Source organism: Bos indicus, chromosome 22 (genome assembly GCF_029378745.1).
Source record: "Bos indicus isolate NIAB-ARS_2022 breed Sahiwal x Tharparkar chromosome 22, NIAB-ARS_B.indTharparkar_mat_pri_1.0, whole genome shotgun sequence".
Taxonomy (NCBI): domain Eukaryota; kingdom Metazoa; phylum Chordata; class Mammalia; order Artiodactyla; family Bovidae; genus Bos; species Bos indicus.
Window position 1 is genome coordinate 14,731,529 of NC_091781.1, and position 17,961 is coordinate 14,749,489.

Sequence of the window (17,961 nt, forward strand, 5' to 3'; positions counted from 1 at the left end):
GACTGAGCTGGCACGTGTGAGCACGTGTGCATGTTTGCGAAGGGCCGTGGGGCTGCCGGCATAGCTGCTCTTCACACTCAGGGTACTCTCTGACCAGTCCCCTCCTCTCAGGGACCCTCGGGGAATAATACCATCTGGGATTCCTCTCTGGGCCCACTCACAGCTGCTGGGCCTAGTGTCTGGTAGTTCTCCAAAATGTTGACTGCCTCAAGGCATGAGTACTAATTTATAGAGGTTCCCCTTTCTTCCTTTCCCACCACTGCATTTGACCTTAAAAAGTTTAAGTGAATGAGCAAAGTGGGTTCAGTAACCCACACATGATAAAGCTTTTCTTGGGACCATGAGATCTTTAGTCATGGTTGGGTCTCTCTGCCCCCTGATGGCCGGCCACTGAATGGCAGGCTTAGAACCCAGGACCCTGCGGGACCAGCCTTCTGGGCAAATAGAAGTCACGAGGGGAGCGATGTGATCCCTCTGCCTGTCAGGGCACCTCCACCCATGCAACATCACCCTTTTCAGAAAAAGGGGCAGGGAGCACCTGGTGGTCAGCTCCTCCATCTGGGATTCCATGGGCACACTGGAGAGCTGGGCGGAAGATGGGTCCTTCCTCTCACTTTCGCTCGGGTGGTGCCTGGTGTTAGAGGCAGGCAGACCTGTGGGGCAGCAGTGGCTACTTTCTGTGATCCGGCCATGGCTCTGTGTTAGCACCTCCCCCTGCCCAACCCCGAACTGTCCACTTCCTGCTTTTCCACTTTGTGAAACATTATACCTCCTTCAGGGTATAGGCTGCCTCCCTCCAGGCCCTGCTTTGTACTGAGATGGCTCCTCTTGTTAATGTTTCCATATTTGCATTTTACAAGTTTCTGGAAGTCAGCTGGGCCTGAGGTCTGGCCTGCAGGCTGGGTCTGAGTCTAGGTCATGGACCTGATGCTCTCTTACCATTGGCCCCTCACCTCCAGCTCTATCCTTACGTATAGGGGATCCAGGGTGGCTGAGTCCAGGGGACAAAGAGTGCTCAGAAAAAGAAATCAGAGCCCACCCAGTGGGGAACTCCAGTACTATCACAGCATCAGAAAACCTCTGTGCTGAATAAGACCTCAGGGGCGGCCTGGTGCAGGGTAAGTCACCTGACATCAGCAGCCCTGGCTTTTACCTCCTGCTGTGTGGCCCCAGGTAAACCGTCAACTTCTCTGAGCTGGTCTCCTCACCTGTTTCATGAGGAGAATAGTTCTTGCCTCCAGAGCTCTGTGAGGCCACAGTGGATGCACGTCTGGCCCTCAAGGCCTGTGTGATGGAACCACCACCTCAGCACTTCATGACTTCCCTACCTCACTTCATATTCCCCTCCCCATGCTCCAGTCTCACTGCCTCCAAGCCCCCAGCCATGTACCCACCTCAGGGCCTTTGCACTTGTTCTTCCCGCTGGTATCTATGCCACATCCCCACCCCCTTCTGCTGTCTTTGCTCAGATGTCAGCTCATCAGTTAGGGTGACTGCTCCACAGAAATCAGCTGCTCTCCGTACCTCCTGTCCCCTTCCTCTTCTATGAGCCACAGCACCTGCCTCTATCTGACCTACCATCCTTTGCTGGTTTGTTTATGGTTCTCTTCCCCACTGGCATGGAACTGCCACAAGGGACCTCATTTCACAATCAGGCTTCCTATTGTATAGGTGCAGGGGTGTGCTGTGCCCCCCAGAGGGGTGCTGCATTTCCCAGGTCACAAGCAGCATGCACAGAAGCCACGTGGTCACTTTCTCTCCAGGCAGTTGCCCCTTCCTTGTCCAGGCAGTGCCAGAGTAGTTTTTCTTACTGTGGCTTAGCCCTCCCTAGTTGGAGGCTCGGCCAAGGAGGTAAGTCCAAGGTCTGGAGACACTGTATCCCTGAGGAACCTGTTCTGAGAGCTCAGCAGAGCTAAGCCCTGTACTCCTTCCCCAGCCTGTACTCTCAGCAGCTCCTGGAAGGCTCATGGAGTCTTGGCTCTGCTGGAGGGAAAAGGGCTTTACTCCTTCTCCGTGCCCTACTTCTGGCACATCCTACAGTGTTCTGATCTCACCTGCCCTGGGAGAAAAGATCTAAGTGTCCTTGGCTGGGGGAGGGGTACTGGGGTGTTGAGAGGCAGGGAAGTGGGGACAACCGTCCACGCCAGAACCCAGAGGGGTTGGGATAGAGCTATCAGAGAGAGGCAGACCCATCATCTCCTCACTGAAGATTCTCCCTCCCCAGAAATGGCTTCTGGCTCTGGCATCTCGCACCCCCACTGCCCCCACGAGATGCTGCCACTTGCGGTCCAGAGACTGTACCTTAAGAACCACTGGGTTAGAGCCATAGAACTGAACTTTTAGTTTAGGACACCTAAACTGCCCTCTGCAGCTGGTGTGGTCATGTGACTAGGATCTGGCCAATGGGATGAAAGCAGAAGTGACTTGTGGAACCTTAGGGTCCTGCCCTTGGAAGCTAAGGGGCTCAGGACAGAGGGTAGAGCCAGGCAGTAGCCCCTCCACCAGGGTGGAGCTCAGCCTGCCTCTGCTGCTGTGTGTGCTCTCCCCCAGCCCCCAGTCAGAACCAGGAGCCCCAGAGCACCGTCAGCCCACATGGCCCTGGGCCGGCCCCACCCCCAGCCCTACCTGTTTTGCTCCTGGGGGCTGCTCTCTGAGAGGCTGACATCCTGCCCGGCTCCAGGCGCATCTTCTCCAGGTGCTGCTCCAGCACCACGGCGCGATGCCGCTCTTCCTGCAGCCTCCTCTCTGACTCCAGAAGCTTGCTGTTCCTCTCCTCCACCCTGGTGATGAGAGAACAGGGGCCACCATACTCCCTGGCACCTGCTCAGACTCTCAGAGAGCTGGGCACGTCTTACACCAGTGGGCACAGGCTCCGTTCTTCCTTATTTTTATTGCAGTAACATAGATATGTGCATTTAAAAACCATATAGTTCTCTCTAAGCCTTAAAATGAAAAAAAAAAAATGCAGCCTCTTCCCACCCCTACTCACTCCCAATTCCTGCTCTCTAGAAGCAACCACTTATACCGCTTTTAGCTGTTCCTTTCACTACTGCCATATTTCTACAGATGCTTATGCTGCTATTTTTTAAGGCTTAAATATAATCTTATGAGTATATCTTATGCAACATGAGATTTTAGTTTTATTTTGGTACTTTCTCCTCACCAAACAGAATCACCTCACCACTTCCCAATGTAGTTATATTACCCTTATTGGGGGCTGAATGAATGTTAGGTAGCGTATTTGTTTTCTATTGCTGCTGTAACAAATTACCACAGACTTAGCTTAAAACAATGCAGATTTATCACCCCATGGTTCTGTAAGTCAGAAGTTTAGCAGGTCCTGTTGGTTTCTCTGCTCCAGGTTTTATAAGCCAAAATCAAGGTGTTGGCTGAACTGGGCTCTTACCTGGAGTTTCTAGGAGAGAATCTGCTTCTAGGCTTGTCCACGTTGTTGGAAGGCTTCAGTTCCAGTTGAAGGACTAAAATCCCTGTTTCCTGTTGGTTTGTTGGCTGGGTGACTTTCAACTTTTAGAGACTACTGGGCCCTCTCCATCTGCAAAGCCAGCCGGGTACCCTTTTCATACTGTCTCTGACTTTTTCTGTAGCACCTCTCTGACTGACCCCACATGGAGAAATTTCTCTGCTTTTAAGGGTTCAAGTGATTAGATTGGGTAATCCAGGATAATCTCCCTGTTTCAGGGTCCATGATGATTATTACATCTGCAAAGTCTCTTTTGCCATATAACATAAAGTATTCACAGGCACAAGAGTGGGGATGGAAGGACACAGGGAACAAAATCCTGTCTACCACAGGGGGTTACATTAGGACACTCAAGAGGCAGTATACTCATGATTACTTTTTTTTTTTTTGGCCATGTCACACAGCATGTGGGATCTTAGTTCCCCAACCACAGATTGAACCGGGGCCCTCTGCAGTGGAAGCGCTCCAAGTCCCGACCACTAGACTACCGAAGAATTCTGGACATTTTCTTTCTTATTTGCTTGTTTTGCTTGGGGTTAGTGATTGCTTTCTGTTTGTTATTATGATTATTTATTATTTTCTATATACTTGTCATGAATTTATGGGCCTTCAAGTCCTTGTTATTTGGTTATTTCACCAAAGGATCTGATTATTTTCTCACTGAGTTTGAGGCTATGGTCCTTCTTATGGTGACGTGTGGCATTTCAGACTTTTGTGATACCAAAGGACTCTTTGAGGTTTCACCCCAGCAAAGGATCACATACACACATAGACCCATGCAAATCAGAGTGGGAACCTGGAGATGTAAGAACAGTGATGGAGGAAGCGTTCTTCCCACCATCCCACCTTCCCGGTGTTCTTCTTCCCTTCCTTCAAGAAGGAGCAGAATGCTAACAATTTTGAACAGAATACAACTACCAACACAGAACTGTATGCCAACACAGTATACAGCTACTAACACAACCTGTTAGTGTTGCGTTAGTTCCTTGAAACTAACAATGTTAGTTTCAATGTTCCTTGTTACTTTGAATGTTCCTTGAAACTGTATTTGCTAAAGCAAATGACTAACACAACCTAAAGGTGCATCAACAGGGGAAAGACCAAAGGTAACATATTCACACCATGGGATATGGTAGAATATGATGGAGTTGTGCTGCTCAACACAGTGGCTGCAGCCTCGTGTCCACATGTAGCCATTCAAATAAAAAGTCATGAAAATAAAATGTAAAATTCAGTTCCCAGAAGGTCTGGGTATCAGCTAAGAGAGAATCACACACGTGTGACTCTGAGAGTGTCTTTTGAATGTTGTACCCTAGGTCTCTTGCCTGCCCCACCCTCACCCCAGCCCTGCATGGAGAGGCCCTGGAAGATAAGGCGCTACATGGAGAGAGAGGCGACGTACACAACAGAGGCGCCCCTACCGAGCTAGCTGAATGGAGCATGTGCGTGATCCCGCTGGCATCATGTGAAGCAGGATTACCTAGGCTGCCCACAGAAGGGTAAGAAAAAATCAGTCATATTTGAGGCCACTAGGTCTGGGACGGTTTGTTAGGCAGCAGTAGATAACCGAGTCAGCTTGCTTCACACCGCACTGCCCCAGACTCAGGTGCAGCTCAAAGAAAATGGCAAAGAAAGCCATAACCGAGTATGTTTCTTCCCTTGGGTAGGCTGGAGGCTTGTGCTAGCCATTATATTTCAGTGACAGAAAAAGAATTTATGTTACTTTTTCTTATTTGCTTGAGCATGTCTGAAATTCCTACCCTCTCTGTGTACATACTACTGAAAAGAAAATAAAGCTGATTACCCCTCACTGCTTAGGCAGTTGCCATCCCAGCACCTCAGCTCCTTTGGTGACTTACTCCATCTTTTCCTTTGGCAGTTTGCCCCTCCTCCACTTAATTTATTTATTTATTTTTTTTTTGGCTGCAGTGTGTGGCATGCAGGATCTTAGTTCCCTCACCAGGGATCAAACCCATGCACCCTGCAGTGGAAACACGGAGCTTTAACCACTGGGCCACCAGGAAAGTCCCAGCGTTCCTCCATTATGTGAGCATCTGGAGGTCCTTCCAGTAAGGGTGTCTGGCCTTTGTCCAGGGTTGACATGTGAGCCACCCAGGCCAGCTAGACCTTCTCTCCCAGGACCCACTGGCATAAGAACTGAAATCCACTGGGCATCATTCTCATGGCCCAGGAGAGACTACTCCAGGGTTCCTGCTACCAATATCCCTGGACCTTCTTGGGCTCCTCTTCTGCCCTGCACATTGGAGACGGCCAGCACTTTCCCGCTCTCCTTTCCCTTGAAGGAAAGGGAGGCCAGAATTGGTTTCTGTTGTCACCAAAGAGCCCTAACTGACATGTGACATGGCCTGTTCAGGGAGATAATCAGCGGTATCCTTTATATTTTTCAGTGTGGATGTCACATGGTTGGGCCATGTGTTGGCCTGGGCAGCCACAGTTCTTGCCAAAAGTATCACTTGAGAGAGGAACACTGGTTTATCCGAATAGAAATCTGTCAACAACCCCTTAGAGGAAACCAAACCCCCGGTCCACTGCCTCAGGCCACACGCTTCCCTCCCCCAACCAGGAAAGCCCCAGCTCCCATCTCTCGGTGACCCTTTTCCTCTTTGTTATTTCAGGCCTCAGTCTCGCGTGGAACTTCTTCCCACCGCAGCCCGCAGAGACACGGAGTGCAGTGCTGTGCTCATCCTAGATCTTTCTTACTGGTGAGTTGACTTGACTGATTTACCTACTTCAGAGTCCCTTCCTTGAGACTCCCACCTCACGGCCACGGCAGAACACAAGTGTGATGACGGGGCCCCGAGACTGAGGGGCACTCGGGGGGCACATGAGATGTGGCTGGGAAGGCCCGGGACCAACACGGTGGGAACCAAGCTCACCAGTGGGGTGGACCCAGGCACGGACACGGCCTGGCCTCTGTCCAAGAGGGATGCCCCTGGGTCAGGCTGCCTACCACCAGCCCGCCTGGGCCCACGAGAGTGTGTCCCTGGCTCCAGGCGTTACCGTTTCTGTAGGACGGTGACAAACTCCGTGAGCCGGTCGCGCTCCACCTCGGCAGCCTGCCAGAGGGCCTTGAACTCCGTCACCTGTGTCTGCCAGCCTTTTTGTTCAGGGGAGTCCAAGAACCTGGGGACCAGGGTTGGGGGCAGAGGTCAGTTAAGGGTTACCTGAAGAGATGCTTATCCGTGTGAGGGTGGGAGGGACTGGAAGGACATTCACGGGTCCTCAAAGGGAACCAGAGAGAAGGAAGACAGTCCAGTCCCTTCTGGCCTCTTCCGCTGGCTTCTTCTCAGGCCTCCATTCCTGGCTCTGCTGAAATCTCTCGACCTCACTTAGCTGGCTCCAAAGCCATTCCCCACCAGGACTAGAGTTTCATCAGTACCTCTGTCCACCCAGTCCCTGTAGGGGCCTGGAATCAGTATGGTTGCCTTGGAAGCTGACTCTTGGGCACCTGGTGGTCCTACCCTGGGAACCCGTGAGGTGTGGGACCTGGCCGCCCTTTTCAGTGCAAGCTGGGCCCAGCCCCTCCTGTCTCCCCGTCAGCCTGTCCTGGCCCTCCTGTATTTCCTGGCATGACCCTCAGCCCAGTCCTCTTTCCTGGGCCCTGGACTCCTGCTTTGTAATTTAGTCAGTTTTCTCCAGCCCTGATCCAGCCCATCTCTGGTTCCCTTCTTACCACTGGGCCTTACCTGCTGGCTGGGGTTGGGACCAAAGGGGAGCTCTGCACGCCCCCACCCCCGGAGTGCTTGTACAGTGCCAAGCTGCTCTCTCCTTTGCCCTCACCCTTCCTAGGGAGACCCTGGTGAAGCTGACTTGCTCTTCCAGAACCCCAGGACCTGAGGAGGGCTGGGCTGGGGCCAGGAGCCCAGAAGCTGACTGGCTCCCCCATGGGTTCTGAGGACCGCAGGCTCCCCTCTGTTCTGGTTCCTAAGTATACTCTAAGGCTTTGCCGCTCCATGTGGTCTCTGAATCATCGAGCTTGCTGGAAATGCAGGATCCCATTTCCTGCAGGATCCTACCTGCAGAGTCAGAACCTGCTCTAACCTGGCAGATCCTCAGCTGATTCGTGTGCACAGTGAGTTAGGAAAACCTACTCTAGTCGCCTCTGTGATCTCACATGTTGGGGGAAGGTGTTATCCCCTCACTCCACCTGCCTCCCAGGCACCGCATCTGAGCCAGCACGCTAGCCCTGACAGACACGCTCTCTGGGATCACTCCTACTTGCTGAACATCTGTCTTGTCCCTGATGGGAGGGAACTGTGAGCTCCGTGAAGGCAGGACTCACATGTGGTTGGCTTTGGTAAATATGTGTCTTGTGGAAGACACAAGCTTAAGAACCAGCAGTCTGGCCAGCCCGGGGCACATTGGCTTCTGCAGCCCTTTGGAGTGCAGAGGTCATGGCTGCATAAGCCTGGCAGGGACCTTGGGGTCATCTTGTCTATCCTCCTGCTCTCACTACTGTGATAACCGCCTCAGAGCGACAGAGCCTCTGTTCTCCCTGTGCTGTGAGGAGAGTGTGACAGGGGCCCTTGAGGCTCTGAGTCAGACCCCTCTCCCCCATGCCCTTGTGGCCCCAGGCTGATGGAGGGGGCATCTGCAGGGCTGCCCTCAGCCCATGGTGCCTGTGCCACCAGATGTCAAGCCAGAAGCACCACCCCCAGACACTTCCTGGGGGACAGCCCCCAGGATTTGCCGACAGCCACACAGCAAGGTGAGCGTGAGACAGAGGCCCTTGAGAGGCCTCAAGCAGAACCTGAGCTGACCTGCCCAAGGAGTGGGGGCAGGAGCTGACAGCAGGAGCACGGCTCCAGTGGACAGTACACAGGACAAGTGAGGAAGGACAAAGCAGCCCTTTGTTTGTGAGCTGGCAGGAAGGACAAAGGGCCCATTGGAGTGCTATGGCTTGATTCTATCAACAAAGAGCGGGCCAGAGAGCTGAGGGGATATCAGTGGCTTCAAGTGGGAACCGTGTGATGTGAAATTCTCCCCCCTAGAGACGGACTCTCAATGGGCAAGAGGAGGCAAGGGAAGGTTCTGGGCCCTAGGCCCTGGAAGGTTCCTGGTGTGAACTCTGTAGCAGAAGGAACACTAGGCCAGGACTCCTATTGTGAAGCCACTTGCCCTTTCACCTTAGATAAGGCCCTGGACCTCCCTGACCCTCTATGTCCCTATGGAAACTGGGATGAGTCCCCAGACGTGGCCTGGCCTCAGTTTCCCATCCTTGTAATGGGATGGTAACACTGGCTAAGTAATCAAGGATGGGAAGTCCTGTGAAGGCATGGTGCTGAGAGGGCTGGGTTCCTACCTGGGTGAGGCCCCATGAGGACTGGGCAGCGAAGGCCATGTGAGAGAAGATTCCACCAGTGTGTGGCCCAGGCTGGTCACGGAGCTGTGCAAAGACAGAATGGGCTCATCACCACGGGCAGGCAGGCTGGGCCCAGCTGTGAGGGGAGCAGGGGCCAGCAGGGACCTGGGAGTGGAGGAGGGGGCAGTGCTGGCCCCTAGAGCCACCCTGTGGATTTGCCGCCCTCCTTTCCAGAACTCTAGCTTGCTTAAAAACAAGACAGAGCCAGGGGACATCAGAGCCTCCAAGGGTCCAACACGGGTCTGTTTGAGAATCCTAGAAGCGGGTGAGAATTGAGGCCAGCTGGGAACCAATTTTACAGACAGCTGCAGCCAAACGCTCTTGAAGTAATGGTATCTGGAACTCACTGGCCCCTTCATACAGATGCGAGGCTGACGGAAGGGGAGGCCCATGTATCAGAAAGACAACACCACAGACATTGTAAAATTGCATCCGGGGCTTCCCGCCCTTTCTTCTGAATAATGAAGATGCACTTCCCAACCCAGCGCCCCACCCCATTTTTTCTTACCGAGAAGATCCAAGCCTGCCAGCATGATCGCCCGCTGAGGCTGGGGGCTTGGTCAGGCCAGGGTCCTCAGGGAGCTTGGTGGAGGCCCGGCTGACCTCGGGCCCACTGGAGCCCTCGTCTACTCCTTTATTCCGAAGATACTGCAGGGAACAGACGTGGGTTCCATCATCAGGGCCTTGGCTCAGAGGCCTGGAGAAGGCAGGAGGGGGCCTTGGCTTGATTTCGGGGCTTTCAGGGGATATGAAAGAGGCTTCTTTTCAGGAGTGCAAAGCGAGGCCTGTTGGGTGAAGGCACTGCTTGCATGATAATAACAGCTCATAATGCCTCTCTTCAGAAAGGGAGCTTCACAGCCAGAGGAGGGTGACCAGGCCAGGAAGCTGTTCCACATTCAGGTCCCAAGGGGAGGTGAGGGGGCAGGTCCACCTCTCCGGGCAGCCCCACCCACACGGGGATGAACACCAGGTGTGACTTCAGGCCTTTTTCAACTAGAGATGTGAAGACCTTCCAAACACCTGAAGCCAAGAGCAAGGGTTGGCAGCCTGGCCAGGAGGCTGGGCTTCTCAGGCCCCTACCTTCCCCCATCCCTCCCTCTTTCAGATGGCTGGTGGGGCCAGTGGAAGGAGGAACGTTTGAGGACCCCCAACGGGAGGTCTGGCCACCATCAACAGCGGGACAGTTGGTGTGAGCCCCGAACAACCTGGCACGTCCCCTAAGCCCGGCCACCCCGAGGAAACTTGCCATGTGTGCCCTTTTGTCTGGGGTAGTGCTCGGCCCCCAACTGCTCGGTGTGACCTCTGAGGTGAAGGTCAGTCTCTTTTCTGTGCCTGGAGCCAGGACAGCAGTGAGGTGGAGATACTGTGACCTCCAGGCCTCTGCTAAGGCAAAACATCCTCAGGAGCTCACGCGTTAGACAGGCATTTACTGAGCAGCTAACTACTGTGTGCTCGGTCCTGGGCCAGGCACTGAGGCACCACTGTCGGTGCCCCCTCAAGGAGAATTTGGGAGAGAAAACAGGAAAATGATCACACTGTGTGACAGAAGTTTGGCTTGGGGATGCACAGGAGTTAGGAGAGTACCCAGGAGGGGCTTATAATACAGACTGGGAGCCCCAGAGCTTCCTGAAGGAGCTCTGGACTAGTAAGATGTCAAAGCTGAGGGGAGGGCAGGGAAGGTGTGTGCTTTGGGTATGTGCACAGGCCCAGAGTGGGGAGAAAGCGGGGCCATGGGGGAGCTCAGTGGCATCCACGTGGTTAGAGTGGTGGACGGTGGGCAGTGAAGAGAAGATGCAGGAGGGATGGCAGCAGGAGCCAGTCATCTGGTGCCCTGCAGACTGGACGAAGGAGTGTGCTTCCCTTCTGCTATCCTGCTGCCTGGAATGTGGATAAAAGTGCTGGCACTGTGGCCACCATCTTGGGTCATGAGGATGAAGGCCACAACTGGGGAGGAAGAGGGTAAGCTGGCAGGAGCCTGGACCCTTGGCCAGGTGAGGTTGAGGGTGATGGGGAGCCACAGACAGGTTTTACAAGGAGCAGGGAGACAATCAGATCTGTACTTCAGAGAGGAAAGGTTTGTGCAGCATGGGCTGGGGAGCCAGATGGAAGCAGGGAGCCGAAGCAGGGCCAGGTAGGAGATGGTGCAGCCCAAGGGAACACAGGTGGAGGGAAGAGGAAGTGGCTGAGGCTTCTCTGGGTAATGGGTGGACTTGCCCAACTTGGGAGCCAGCAGGCTGAGCCAGTGCCCCGCTCACCTGCACACTGAGCTGCCCAATCTCCAGCTCCAGCTGCCGCACCTTGGCCTCCCGCTCAGCCACCATGGCCCGCAGTTGGGCCACCAGGCTGCTGCTTCGCTGAGCCTCGCTGTTGAGCTGCTGGTCTAGGCGGTGCTGGGACACTCGCGTCTTCTCCTCTTGCAGACTCAGGCTGCCCAGAATCTCCTGGAGCTGTTTCAGCTGGTCCTGTGGGGCCGGGTGGGAGGGTGGGCGAGGGGAGCCACGACTCTCGATAGAGAAGGACAAGAGAAGACCAGCAACCCACCCCTTCCCTGCTCCTCGGGAACCTAACAGTGGGATGCTAGTGTTCCCTTGAGAAGGAAGAATACTTTGCCTGCCCTCAGCGGGTATTCAACCAGGTTTTCCTGTCCTCAGCTCCCTTCTCCTTGAGATCAGGGTTAAGAAGGACATCCAAAAGGCTTCCGGGAGCCCCATCCAAGGAGATTTTACGATCAGATAAGTCTGGTTTGAATTCAGTTGTGTGGCCTTGGATGACTTACCTAGCTGTGAAATTGGATTATGTGTTCCTAAGGGTTATCTTCGGAGAAGGCAATGGCACCCCACTCCAGTACTCTTGCCTAGAAAATCCCATGGATGGAGGAGCTTGGTAAGCTGCAGTCCATGGGGTCGCTAAGAGTTGGACACGACTGAGCGACTTCACTTTCACTTTTCACTTTCATGCATCGGAGAAGGAAATGGCAACCCACTCCAGTGTTCTTGCCTGGAGAATCCCAGGGATGGGGGAACCTCATGGGCTGCCGTCTATGGGGTCGCACAGAGTCGGACATGACTGAATCAACTTAGCAGCAGCAGCAAGGGTTATCTTCCCTGGAAGAGGAAGTGGCAACCCATTCCAGTACTCTTGCCTGGGAAATCCCATGGACAAAGGAGCCTGGCAGGCTACCGTCCATGGGGTTGCAAAGAGTTGGACATGACTGGTGATTCACCATCATAAACCACACCCCAAGAGCCCAGAAGGGTGTGCTGTTGCTACCACACAGATGGGGATATGCACTGGCTCCCCTCAGTCATCCTTTCCATTTCTCCATGAAAAATAACCCAGGGTGTAACCGCATCTGCTCCCCACTACATCCTCTTCTTCCTCCTTTGGGGTCCACAGGCTCAGTGGCTCATGGCCGGCATCAACCTCTCACAGCAGGTCCTCTGCTGGCCCTCCAGCAGCCTCCATGCTGCTCCTGTGCCCAGCGCCAGGCTTTGGGGCTGGGCCCAGCAGAGCAACGAGCTCCCGGGTTATGCAGGTGGCATGTTGGGGTGCATGAGGACTCTGGGGGCTGGGACTGGGTCACAGGTCTCTGGTTGGGGCGGGGGCCCCAGAGGTAACTGTACCATGAGGGCATCGATGAGCTCATCGTCATGCCGGCCCTTCTCCACAAGGGTCCCCATCTGACTCCTGAGGGTCTTCACTTCACTCGACAGCACCTTGTTCCTGGACCTCATGCCCTCAAACTTCTTTTTCAGCTCTTCGAGCTCTCTCTGGAGGGCATCCCGCTCCGCCACAAGTTTCTGTAATCAGAGGGGGCAGTCACAGGCTGCAGGGCTGAGTGGGACCCTTGGTCACAGCTGAGCCTTCACTGCCACTCACTGATGAGGCCAGAGCAGAGAGGGGTTGGGACCCCATGGACTGTAGCCCACTGGGCTCCTCTGTCCATGAGATTCTCCAGGCAAGAATGCTAGAGTGGGTTGTCATCTCCTCCTTCAGAGGATCTTCCTGACCCAGGGAACCCACATCTCTTGCATCTCCTGCATTGGCGGGTGGGTTCTTTACCACTGAGCCACCTGGGAAGTCCCAGTGTGTCTTCTGAGGACCCTCAATCCCTGCCTGGGTGGTGAAAAGAGAAAAGCCATGCTTCGGTGGACAACACTAAGCCTAATGTTCAAACTGAAGTGTCTCACCCCATCAAGAGCTAGTTTCAGGCCCAGCATCTCCATAACAGCCATAATGGGGCCACCTTGATATTCATGAAATGGGCTCGGGGTGAGGAACCAGTCAGGCTGCTCAGGGTGGACCAGCAGGGCATGAGGAGCATGCACAGAGGTGACCCCAAACCTCAGAGCCTCTGAGTCTTCACAGACGTGGCTGTGGTCTCCCGGCCCCACATGCCCCTGACCTCCTGCCGGGCACACTTACCTCCCATCCTTCCTGTTTTTCCCTCTCCAGGTTGCGGATGCACAGCAGATTTTTCTCCTGGGCTGACAGCTTCCTTGAGTCAGGATAGACAGACAGCTCACTGGCTGTTTCTTCGGACCGGCTCCGGGTCTGTCCCAGCTGTTTCTCAAGCTCTCTAACCTGAAGGTGGTTCCACAACAGGTCTGCAGTGAGACTCGACCCCTCAGAGGGGCCGCCCTGCAATGTGATGTATGCATGACCCCCCTGGACAAATGACACCACAGTTCCAGATGGGTGTGGAGGCCCCTAGGAGAGGGGTGGAAGGGGTCTGTGGCAGCATCCTGAGCAGAACAAGGGAAGACACCAGAGAGGCTTTGCTTGGCAAAGAGAAACTTCAAAGGAAATGAGAGAAATCACCCTATCTCTGAGGCCGAGAAGCAGATGTGGAGCCCCGGGAACTTGGGAGGGAAAGGACAGCAGGTCTCAGCACCAGAAATAGCTAACAGACAGGCCACCTGAGCCTGGGGATGCTCCTCGGGAGGCCACAGGTTCCTGCAGGAGATGCTGCAAGGGAGGGCAGGGTGGGGAAGCTGGGAGACCAGCTCAGAGCCTCGCTGGCTGTGATTCTGCACAGATTACTTCTCTGAATCTCAGGTCCCTCGTCTGTTAAGGGTAGGGGATCTATGAGTACACCCTGTATGTTAGGAGAGTTCAGAATCCCAACTTGTCTGAGCCTGGGAATCCCCAAGATGTTTCTTGGGGTGACAAATCTTGGGGCCCACTCCAGGGGAAGAACACTGGGATTTTCATTTTAAACAGGTGCTATAGATGATTTCTAGGTTAGGCAACTTTGAGAAACCCCAAAATGGCCTCAAAATGACGGCGGAAGCCCTCAGCATAGGGCAGGTGGAAGTCATCCTACAGAACAATGGCTTTATCACTTTGAGTTTAATGTGGATAACCTCTAGGGCCCTTCTAACCCTGATTTCTGTGTCAACACAACATACATGGTGTGACCCTGAAAGTGTTAGTCACTCAGTCATGTCTGACTCTTTGCCACTGTGTGGACCATAGCCCACTGGGTTCCTGTGTCCATGGCCAGGAGAAAAATTCACTGGGATCCCTGGTAAAGGGCTGCAGGATCAGCGCCCTCCTGTGGCATTGTGTGGTAATTCCATTTAAGCGCTAAAGAACACTTGCTTTTAACCATTTATTTACACAGCTTTACAACACTAATGCAACCCACTCCAGTGTTCTTGCCTGGAGAATCCCAGGGACGGGGGAGCCTGGTGGGCTGCCGTCTATGGGGTCGCACAGAGTCGGACACGACTGAAGTGACTTAGCAGGAGCAGCAGCACAACACTAACAACAATAACTAAAGTGCTGAGTGCTTATTATGGCCACGCACTGTGCTGGGTGCTTCCCAAACATTATTTTGTCTAACCCATAACAATCCTATAAAGAAGGTATTATTATCTCCATTTTACAGGTGCGGAGACTGAGACACAGAGATGAAGAGATTTATTCAAAGACACCAAACATGTAGACCAATGACTGAGGCCAGACTCAAACTCAGGTCTCTGGAAGCTCAAGGCCACACACTGGTTGTTAATTACAGTTTTTTGGAGACCTCTTCATTTGGCTTCAAGGATCCCACAGGAGACCCTGAGGGTACAAGCCACTGGAGAACCTGGGTTGAAGGCGAACCTGCGCGTGGCAAATCGTGGAAGTGGCCCACCTAATTGCATGCCTCTTAGTTTCTTGGTCCAGCTAACCTCAGACAGCGTTTCCTCCATGCCAGGCACTGTGGCAAGCGATTTACACATGTGCACGCGTTCAGTACCCCCACAACCTGTAGGGTAGATGCCGTCATTATCCACAGTACAAAGAGGAGGGAACTGAGACACAGAGATGAAGCATTTTGCCTGAGGCCACACAGTTGGTGAGTGGAGAGCTAATATTTGCTGGTTTTTAAAAAATATATATTTATGTATTTGGCCGTACTAGGTCTCAGTTGGGACACGTGTTAGTTGTGGGATGTGGGATCCAGTTCCCCAATCAGGGATCAAATCCAGGCCCCCTGCATTGGGAGCATGGAGTCTTAGCCACTGGACCACCAGGGAAGTCTCAGAGAGCGAAGATTTGAATCCAAGCAGTATGGCTGCGGAGCCCCTACTCCCAGCCTCTTTGTTGCTGTTCAGTCACTCAGTCGTGTCCGATTCTTTGCGACCCCATGGACTGCAGTATGCCAGGCTTCTCTGTCTTTCACCATCTCCCAGAAATGCTCCAAAATATTTAGAACATAAAAAGGGAGACAGGCTAAGTTTTTTTTGGTGGGGGGTGGGGTGGGTAATTGAAACTTTCAAAAGCCTGCAAGCATTTGGACAAAACTGGAAAAAGCCTACAATAGTCATGCAAATTTACATGAACTAGGGGGAAAAAAATCTGCCTGGAGTGAAATAAATCAAAGGCATTTGTTGAGCGCCAGTGCCTGGCATGTAGTGTTCCATAAATGCCTGTTCATTAAACAACAAATGAAAATCAGGCTGGTTGGGGAAAATGTGAAACAACAGCGTTGCGAGTGCACTCCGCAGAATCTAAAGGCCTTTTTTGGGTTCTGTGTCTCTTAATGTGGGTCATCGTGGGTCTTTCTAGGGCATCTCAAGCCTTACGTTCAGGGCCAGGAGGAGCCTGATGACTCACTCACCTTGCTCTGCAGGACAAGGATCTGTTGAGCCCGACCCCTCCAGGTCCCAGGCGAGGACAGGAGCTGCTGGATGTTCACATCTTCCCCAACCTCACTAGTCAAAACCTGAAAAAGGTGGGGCCTTCAGTATGACCCAAAGCACAGTATGTGCAGAAACAGTGCTGGGTGCCTGGCGTTCCCAGAAGACCCGGCCTCCACCTGCACAACCACCCCCCTCTCCCGTCTCCCCACCTCAAAGGCCAGTTGACCACGCTCTATGAGCAGCTCTCCCTGGGAAAGCAGTAAACCCACCTTCCCCAGCACTTCCCGGTGATGCTCCGAGCAGACAAGGAACTGCTGACAGTGCCCAGGTGGGGCCGCCTGCTCTTGACACATTCTGGGATGAATGAATCACAAAGTTGACCAGGACCTGCTTCCTAAATTTGTTCCCCTGTCACCCTGAACTGAGATTGTTCTGGAGGTTACAGGGACGACCTCACCACAGGGCCTTGCCCTCCGTGCAAAGCCACAGACGAGGGGCCGTGTCTGAGTGCAGCAAGGCAGGGGCCTACCAAATGCCACCTGGGGATGTTTGCTTCCAGAAGGGCCCAGATTTGTGGTTGTTACAGGGAGATGTTCAGGCTCAACCTCAAGGCTTTGAGGTAGAAACAGTACACCCCAGCTTGTGCCCTGGGGCCCTCTGTAGCCTGTCACGGAAACTGATCTAGCGTACCAAGTCTCTGGTGCTTGTTTCCACAATAGAACTCTGTTTTGGAAATCTTGGCTGGTCTGAGTGGTTCCAGCAGGGAAGACAAATGCCAGAGAATTCACTATGTAAATAAAAATAAATAATGAACCAGCTGGGCCTGCCTCCCAAGTCTGAGCATTTTCCTTTGAAAGGGGCCTTTAATCCACAAACAACCTTTCCATTTTCTAATATTAGAGACAGCAGCGGACAGGAGGTGGGTCTTGGTAGGCTTCCAAGTCCAAGGTGGCTTATTAAGGAGACATCCAGGGTCTTTTGGGGTACACATAGCTCAGGGAAGGTTTAAGGGACTTTCTAGGGTGGACAGCACTGTCTTCCATCCAGGGTTGGGTGGGCACCACAAGGGCCTCTGTGCAGGGACCTGCAGGCAGCCAGCAATCCCCCTTACCAGATGAGTCTGTTTAAAGAGCTGGTGGAAGGATGTTACTGGATCTGGAGCCTGACCCAGAACAAGCAACATGATGCTCACGGGACCAAGCTCCTGAATGGAAGCCATTGTCCAGCCGTGCCCTTCCCAGCCCTAGTCCCAGCCATGCAAGAAGACCTGAACTCTGACCCAGAAGTACCTTCTGGGCCATCCGGAGCTCCTGCTTCACAGCCTGGATCTGGTTGCGGAGGTCACTCATCTTCAAGTTTGTGGCCGCCAGCCTGTCCTGCAAGACTTTCACCTCTGGGTTCTCCGGCTGGTTGGGAAAGACAGGGAGAGAGGTCACTTGAAGCCTAAATAGTAATAATACTCACAGCCCTCATTTCTCCAGGTGTGTGCAGGTACCACGCTGAGGCTCAACAAGAGGAGCCCATCTCATCATCATACGCGCTGTGAGGTAGGTCCTGCCGTCAGACCATTGTGGATGCAAAGCAGAGGCTGGTGCAAGGTGAGCCCCTTGGCTTGAGGGACCTGGTAAAGGGGAGCAGGGGTGTGGATCCTGGCAGCCCAATGCTGGGGCCTGAGCCCTGTGCTCAAGTGTGGCCACACATGTGTGGACACCTGTGGTTGACCACAGACAGGGAGCATCTGGAGGAGGCTGTTCCCCACCTCCCCAGACACAGACTGTAGGCTCTCTACTGTGTGTAGAGACTGGTATCACAGCAAATCCACCCTCACTCAGGATGAAGAGGGAACGGGTTTAGCTTGGCAGGAGGGCCACAAACATTCTAACTCAGGGCCTCCCTCTCCTAGAATTGTCAGACTGGGCCTTGGGCTTTCCTGGCAGTAAGTTCACTAAATAGAAATAAGGACC

The 17,961-nt window shown here is 53.5% G+C and overlaps 2 protein-coding genes across 9 annotated transcripts in view; one reads left to right on the forward strand and one right to left on the reverse strand.

The window, feature by feature from the left end:
- Window positions 1-17,961, forward strand: part of LOC109576052 (atypical chemokine receptor 2-like) — a 99,172-nt gene that overhangs the window by 5,822 nt on the left and 75,389 nt on the right. For 5 of the 7 annotated variants that reach the window (XR_011562949.1, XR_011562945.1, XR_011562946.1 and 2 more), the window contains exons 2-5: window positions 4,798-4,980; window positions 6,118-6,204; window positions 13,320-13,469; window positions 14,758-17,595. The gene's annotated coding sequence lies outside the window, so the exon portion shown is untranslated. Of the gene's footprint in view, window positions 1-4,797; window positions 4,981-6,117; window positions 6,205-9,969; window positions 11,127-13,319; window positions 13,470-14,757; window positions 17,596-17,961 lie in introns of those variants that run through there. The other 2 variants (XR_011562950.1, XM_070776174.1) reach the window with 2 other exon arrangements.
- CCDC13 (coiled-coil domain containing 13) overlaps window positions 1-17,961 on the reverse strand; it is a 34,353-nt gene that overhangs the window by 1,984 nt on the left and 14,408 nt on the right. For both annotated transcript variants that reach the window (XM_070776160.1, XM_070776161.1), the window contains exons 6-15: window positions 17,287-17,403; window positions 15,976-16,080; window positions 13,290-13,448; window positions 12,488-12,664; window positions 11,120-11,326; window positions 9,373-9,512; window positions 8,805-8,888; window positions 6,503-6,625; window positions 2,626-2,780; window positions 539-653 (exon numbers count right to left, since the gene is read on the reverse strand). In XM_070776160.1, coding sequence (XP_070632261.1) covers window positions 539-653; window positions 2,626-2,780; window positions 6,503-6,625; window positions 8,805-8,888; window positions 9,373-9,512; window positions 11,120-11,326; window positions 12,488-12,664; window positions 13,290-13,448; window positions 15,976-16,080; window positions 17,287-17,403 — 1,382 coding nt within the window. The remainder of the gene's footprint in view (window positions 1-538; window positions 654-2,625; window positions 2,781-6,502; window positions 6,626-8,804; window positions 8,889-9,372; window positions 9,513-11,119; window positions 11,327-12,487; window positions 12,665-13,289; window positions 13,449-15,975; window positions 16,081-17,286; window positions 17,404-17,961) is intronic.